This window comes from Penaeus monodon, chromosome 17 (genome assembly GCF_015228065.2).
Source record: "Penaeus monodon isolate SGIC_2016 chromosome 17, NSTDA_Pmon_1, whole genome shotgun sequence".
Taxonomy (NCBI): Eukaryota; Metazoa; Arthropoda; class Malacostraca; order Decapoda; family Penaeidae; genus Penaeus; species Penaeus monodon.
In genome coordinates this window covers 15,316,852-15,324,351 of record NC_051402.1, presented here as the reverse complement: position 1 = coordinate 15,324,351, position 7,500 = coordinate 15,316,852, and the positions used below count along the sequence as shown (strand labels likewise).

The following is a 7,500-nucleotide window of genomic DNA, read 5'->3' as shown; positions in this document are numbered from 1 at the left end:
ACTCTGGATAAGAACTTCCATTCTCCGTTTTTACTCAAAAAAGAGAGATTATTTCACTCCGGGCATTTTAATTAAGTTACGATTATGACCTCCTTATCAAAGCGTTTCACTTGGCTGCCAGACGCTTAGCTCATTTTTCTTTTTCCTTTTTTTTTATTTTTTTTAAATCTATTTTTTTACCCGGACCTGCTTTTGTTCAGTTTTGAGTACAAAGACGTTGACTGTCGTTATCGCCAAATACCCATTGTAATGAAGTCGGGATGGGGGAGTGAAGTCGACGTGATAAAGGTATAGAGATCGTATTCATAATATATGGTTGTGAGAGGGGGGGGGGGGTAATGAAGGAGTCCCGGGAGTGGCAGGATTATTGGGGGAGGGGGGTGTAAGGAGGGAATCTATAGGGTAGTGGTGTATAGGGGGGAGGGGGGAGGGAGGGACCCGGAAACGGGCTCGTGATGACTAGGGAGAGGGGGAAGTGCCTGGCGGTGATGAGGAGGTTGGGTGGTGACTTGGTTGGAGGGGATGAGGAGGGGAGGGGAGGGGAGGCCCCGATGGAGGGATAGGTGTGTGGGAGAAATGGAGGGTTGGATGGTGGTGGGATTAAGGGGAAGAGGGGGAGGGTGAAAGCTTGCTGATGGGGCTGGGGAAGGCGGTGGGAAGGGTAGGGAGAAGGGAGTACCTAGGGAGTGGGGGGTGGCTGCCCTGGTTAATGGTGGCAAGAAAGACAGACTTGGTTCTAGAGGCTCTTGATGCTAAAGTCATTATCAAGGTCACACGCGATGTTAATTGCCAACTATAGAGTTGTTCCTTATGGCCTAAATTTAACCCTTTGTGCAACGGGATGACGCACTTAATGACGAGGTTATGGTCTTTCCTGTGAGGTTAACGAAAGCTGTAAGTAAGGTTTTATGAAGGAACGAAAAGAGGAGGAAATCTGTGATTAGGTTATAAATTTAAAGAGCTTATTATTTTATGGGGTTTATGAAAGTCTAATAGATTTCCGAGAAAAAGTTGGAATTTGTACACTTGGAAACGCTATTCTAAGTTCAAGTGAATAGTTAAGTGACTTGTTATACTACTACTACTGATACTACTTCTACTACTACTATTACTATTACCAATGATGATATTGATGACAACCAAGCAATAGTGACAACGATAACAATTGATTGTCATTAACATTATTAACATTATCATTATCCCTAATCTTACCAGCGGCAATAGTTATAATCATAACATACAAATATTAGTGCTAATCCCCCCAAAACGAAACTCATCCATCCCTGTATCTAAAACGCTTCTCGCTCTTCCTCCCCCAGGCGTTCACTTCGACACAAACGACGACGCCCTTCAGGAGGCCATCGTCACCACCATCAGGATCTTCGGCTTTGGCGTCCTCAACTTCCTCAGCGACACACGCAACGAGCACCTCAGCCTCAAGCCACAGCTCTCTTGCGAGGGCCACACGAACGCCAGGTGGAAGCTCGGCGCCACCTTCTACAGGTGAGTGGAGCGCTTGTGGTTGGCGTTCTTTGCGGATACTCTTATTCTTATTTATCAATTATCATTATTATTTTTTTTTTTTATTTATTTATTTATTATTATTATTATTATTATTATTATTATTATTATCATCATTATCATTATCATTATCATTATCATTATCATTATCATTATCATTATTTATTATTATTATTATTATTATTATTATTATTATTATTTATTTATTTAATCGACAAGGGAACGGGAAAGATATTAAGGAGGAGGTAGGTTGTTGCAGGTCAATGTGTATGTAATTTGTGCACAGACATACAGATACACACACACACACACACACACACACACACACACACACACACACACACACACACACACACACACACACACACACACACACACACACACACACACACACGCTGACACAGACATACAAAGATAGCGATAAGAATAAAGAGAATTACAAAAAAAAGAATCCGCAGAAGAATATGGCTCCGCACGAGCCCATAAACCTAGCTTCTAAATGCCCAAGAGTGACATTGGGTGTCATGAGCATGTGTCGCCCCGCCCCCCTCCTCCAGGCCCCTCCCACATGCCCCTTCCCCCCCAGGCCGCTCCCACATGTACCTTCACCCCGGCCCCTCCCACATGCTCCTCCCCCCCAGGCCCCTCCCACATGCCCCTCCCCCCCAGGCCCCTCCCACATGTACCTTCACCCCGGCCCCTCCCACATACCCCTTCACCCCGGCCCCTCCCCCAAGCTCCTCCCACTATCCAGCGAAGATTGGGTGGGTGGGTGGGGATGGGTAGGGGTTGGTGGAGATGGGTGGAAATGGGTGGACGGGTGGGGATAGGTGGAGATGGGTGGGGGTTGGTGGGGTTTGGTGGAGATGGGTGGGGATGGTTGAAGAACGAGAATAATGGGGATGGGTGGAGATGGATGGTGATGGGTGGGGTTAAGTGGAGATGGGTGGGCATCTGTGGAATTTGGTGGAGATGGGTGGGGAATAATGGGGATTGGTGAAGATGGGTGGGGAAGGGTGGGGTTAGGTGGAGATGGGTGAGGAATCATGGGGATCGGTGGTTTTTGGTGGCGAATGGGTGGGGGTTAGTGGTGGTAGTAGGGACGTCCCAGTTCTGGTGGGGAGTGGGCATTTGCAGGGTCGAATCGCAGGGTCAGGAAGTAATCGAGGTGCGAACGACCCCCGACAAGTACCAGGAACCACTCTGCGAGGTCGTGAAGGAGTGGCTGCGAGGGCCGAGTGTGTGGTCGTTGGTCCGTCAAAATCCCCTGTGAGAGAGAAGATAAAAGAGGGTAAAAGAAAGATAAGAGTGATAAGGGTGAGAGGTACGTGATCTTTTTATTGATTCGTGTGTCCCTTGCAAGTTGAATTCAGCCATAGTTATAAAAGTCACTCCCTCCCCCCCCCCTCCTCGTCCTCCTTCGTTCGCCCTTCTCCCTCTCCTTCGCTTTGCCTCTTACTCCCATTTTTCCCCCTACCACCTCCTCCTAAGCCATTTTTTTCCCCTAGATTTTTTCCTCGAGGATTTTTGCCGATCTAACACCTTTCTTCCCCGTCGTCACCTCCGTCTTGAAGCTACATTCTCCATCATTAACTCTCTCGATGAGACTTTTTTTTATTTTAACAGCCTTTTTTTTCCCTCTCCTTCATTTTTATTCCCCCCCCCCCCTCCCACTCCATGTCCCTGAGGCTGATCATCTCCTCTTCTTTCCTCTCTCCTCTTCGACACTCTCTCTCTCCTTTCTTTTTCTGCGACACATTTTCTCCTTTCCCCTTCCCCCCTCCCCATGCTCTGCCCCCCTTTCTCCTGTCTTTCCCCCTCCTCCCTTCATCTTCTCCCCTCTTTCCCCCTTCATCCTCTCCCCTCTTCCCCCTTCATCCTCTCCCCTCTTCCCCCTTCATCCTCTCCCCTCTTCCCCCTTCATCCTCTCCCCTCTTCCCCCTTCATCCTCTCCCCTCTTCCCCCTTCATCCTCTCCCCTCTTCCCCCTTCATCCTCTCCCCTCTTCCCCTTCATCCTCTCCCCTCTTCCCCCTTCATCCTCTCCCCTCTTCCCCTTCATCCTCTCCCCTCTTCCCCCTTCATCCTCTCCCCTCTTCCCCCTTCATCCTCTCCCCTCTTCCCCCGTTCCTCCCTCCCTCCTTCCCTCTTCCTTCCTCCTCCTTCCCTCTTCCTAACTTCATCGTCTTCTCTCTTCCTCCTTCCTCACCCTCCTCTCTCCATCCTCTCCCCCTTCCCTCTTCCTCCCTCCTTCTTCCCCCCTTCTCCCTCCTCCTTCCATCCTCTCGCCTCTTCCCCTTTTCTCATTTTTCACCTTGACACTATTTTTGTGGATGTCCATAGTTATTCCCGCCCTTTGCCCTTTCCCTGCTACATCTTTCCATCTCTCCCCCTTTTCCTTTCTCTTTGGTTTTCCTCCCTTTTCTCCTTCCCCTTCCCTTTCTCTCCTCTTTCCCTTTCCCTTTGCCTTTCCCTTTCTCTCCCCTTCCCCTTCCTCTTTCTCTTCCCTCTCCCTTTCCCTACCCTTCCCTTTCTGCTTTCCCTTTTCTTTTTAATTTCCCTCCCCTTTCCCCTTCCCCTTCCCTCTCCCTCTCCCTCTCCCTCTCCTTTCCCTCTCCCTCTCCCTCTCCCTTCCCTCTCCCTTTCTCTCTCCCTCTCCCTTTCTCTCTCCCTCTCCCTCTCCCTTCCCTTTCCCCTTCCCTCCCCTTCTCCCTCCCTCTACCTCCCATGACACGAATGTCTGATATTCGATACTCGTTACATAGCTTGTTATTGTTTACTTTCAAACACATGATATCTGCCCATTGCTTTTTAGGGTTCTGTAGTCTATTTTCTCTCTCTCTCTCTCTCTCTCTCTCTCTCTCTCTCTCTCTCTCTCTCTCTCTCTCTCTCTCTCTCTCTCTCTCTCTCTCTCTCTCTCTCTCTCCTTTCTCATCTATAATCAGAAAATTCTCCCAAATTGCCTTCCCCTTCAAACTACTGCCACTTTGACGAAGAAAGCGATCCTCATAACCCTACACGTGTAAAGAGAAAAAGAAAGAAAGAAAAACGGAAAAAAGAAGAAAAAAAGGGATTCTCCTAAAGTCTCCTTTCATTGTCACCTCACAGTAATTACCAGACCTGAGGAGGACCGAATAGGCCTTTGTAATGAGTGTATTGTCTTAAGTGGCACTCATCTTTGTCTGTAACCCCCCCCCCCCTCTCTCTCTCTCTCTCTCTCTCTCTTCTCTCTCTCTCTCTCTCTCTCTCTCTTTTCCTCTCTCCCCTTTTCTCTCTCTCTCTCTCCTCTCTCTCTCTTCTCTCTCTCTCTCTCTCTCTCTTGCCCCTCTCTTTTCTCTCTCTCTCTCTCTCTCTCTCTCTCTCTCTTGCTCTCTCTCTCTTGCTCTCTCTCACTAAGTTCCCCTGTCCTTTCCTTTCATTTTTTTGACTTCTCGCTTTTATCTCCATTCTTTTATTCATTGGTCTTTATCCCTTTCTCTTTCTTTCTTTGATTTTTTTTCTGTTTTGTTATTTCCGCTTTCATCCCGTTTTCTTTCTTTCTTTTTTCTTTCTTTTGTTCTTAAATCTTCCTGTCTGTCTTTTGCTTCCTCTGATTTCTTTTTCTATTTGTATTGTCATTCTCTTTGTTACCCTCTCTCTCTCTCTCTCTCTCTCTCTCTCTCTCTCTCTCTCTCTCTCTCTCTCTCTCTCTCTATCTCTATCTCTATCTCTATCTCTATCTCTTTCTTTCTCTCTCTCTCTCTCTCTCTCTCTCTCTCTCTCTCTCTCTCTCTCTCTCTATATATATATATATATATATATATATATATATATATATATATATATATATATATATATATATATATATATATATATAGAGAGAGAGAGAGAGAGAGAGAGAGAGAGAGAGAGAGAGAGAGAGAGATAGAGATAGAGATAGAGATAGAGATAGAGAGAAGATAGATAGGGTGTGTGAGTGTGAGTGTGAGTGTGAGTGTGTGTGTGTGTGTGTTTGTATTTGTATGTATGTATGTATGTATGTATAATATTTTCCTGATAGAAATAATTACCCGTTTCGATTAACATAAACATACAAGCATTACACCAGTTAATTGCATAAAACCATCTAAAGAGTGAATAAATGACTAGATAAGAATGATTAAGCAACGGATTGGCAACCCATGGATTAGCAAGATCATGACTTCAAGGCGGAAACTCATTCCAGTCGACGCAAGTTGCAAGTGCACTCCTGCAAGTGCCGCCGCCTTAAGTGGGTCTTCGCCTCCACCTGTCAGAAGCGACGGCGACTCCAAGGCAGCCACGAATGTTCCGCCGTCAGAGGGAAGCTGGGATGGCTCGCTCGCTCTCCCGCTCGCGCCGACACGCTCTGGCTTCGAGGCGCGGCTCTTTGGTCCTCTGGCTCTTTGGTCTTTTGGGTCTTTGGTTTTCTGGCTCTTTGAGTCGTTGGCTCTTTGGTCTTCTGGCTCTTTGGTCTTCTGGCTCTTTGGTCTTCTGGCTCTTTGAGTCGTTGGCTCTTTGGTCTTTTGGGTCTTTGGTCTTCTGGCTCTTTGGTCTTCTGGCTCTTCGGTCTTTGGTCTTCTGGCTCTTTGGTCTTCTGGCTCTTTGAGTCGTTGGCTCATTGGTCCTCTGGCTCTTTGGTCTTTGGTCTTCTGGCTCTTTGAGTCGTTGGCTCTTTGGTCCTGGCTCTTTTATGTTGGGCTTTTGACTTACCAGCTCTCTTACTCTTCGTTTTCCTTTTCTTTGACTCTCTGATTCTCCTAGGCTTTTAAATCTCTGACTTTATGATATGTAGTAACTCTCTGACATTTTACTCTCTGACTAGCTGATTCTGCTTTCTTCTTTCTTTCTTTTTTACACTCTTTCCTCATCTCTGGTCCTCTTATTATCTCTTACTTTCCAGCTCTCTGACTCTGAACCTTACTTTTTTACTCTCCTACTCTCCCACCTCCTATTCTTAACCACACTCTGACTCTGGCTCTTACACGCTCTCAGAATCCCGAACTCCAAGAATGAGTGAATAAGTGTGAGGCCTTTGCAGTTTTCTCTGTCGCGTCGCCTTCACGGAATTTCGCGTGATTTGTCCCGCAATTTTATGAATCTTTAGGATATGTATTTGTATTTAGATTCCTTTTCGAAGTTAATTTGTCTTTTTATACATGTATTCGTCTGTTTCCTTTGCAAGGGTGCCGGCGTGCGATTTGTGTGCCTTCGCTCGTTGGGAAATAGTTTTGGGCTTAATAATACGTTAAGGGAAACGTGTGTACTTAAACTTTTATCCGTTTATGATTTTGTTCTTGTAACATACCCTTGTATATTTTTCGGCCACTACATAAAAAATGACAGGGATCATAATAAAAGCAAGCAATAATCGTGCTTTTTCTCCCTCTAAAACCTAGTTCCCTGCGGTGAGCTCTTGGTTTTTCTGACCGCTTCCCGTATTCCGAATGGTTTATCCAATTTCATATCCAGCAATAACTTCCTGAGCTGATCTCGTAATCCTATTGCGGGTGTCATATCCCCCTGGACTGGCCGACTCATCCATATTCCCAGCTGAGCTTAATATTCACCGGCACTGATACCCTGTTTTCTTGGGCGAGCGTAATATTCAGCGGGACCCGATGCACCCTGGCGCCATTTCTCTCCGCCATTAACTCCGGGTGTTGTTCTGGATTCAGTACACGGTCGGACGTTTGCACAACAATTAGGCTTGAATGGCTGCTGGAGGCGGTGTGATAGAGGACTTTTGAGTGAAGGTGGCGAGATTAGGACGGGTCGTTTGTCCGGGTCGTTACTCGTCTGGAAGAATCACTCGCACGCTCGCACACACGCACGCCTGCACACACGCACGCCTGCACACACGCACGCCTGCACACACGCACGCCTGCACACACGCACGCACACACACACACACACACACACACACACACACACACACACACACACACACACACACACACACACACACACACACACACACACAC

At 46.9% G+C, this 7,500-nt stretch overlaps 1 protein-coding gene across 1 annotated transcript in view; it reads left to right on the top strand.

Moving 5' to 3' along the window:
• LOC119583269 (glutamate receptor ionotropic, NMDA 2B-like) overlaps positions 1 to 7,500 on the top strand; it is a gene marked incomplete at its 5' end in the record, with an annotated part of 321,172 nt that overhangs the window by 89,272 nt on the left and 224,400 nt on the right. Inside the window, one exon of the mRNA XM_037931740.1 lies at positions 1,320 to 1,503. Within this exon, the coding sequence (XP_037787668.1) occupies positions 1,320 to 1,503 (184 nt within the window). The remainder of the gene's footprint in view (positions 1 to 1,319; positions 1,504 to 7,500) is intronic.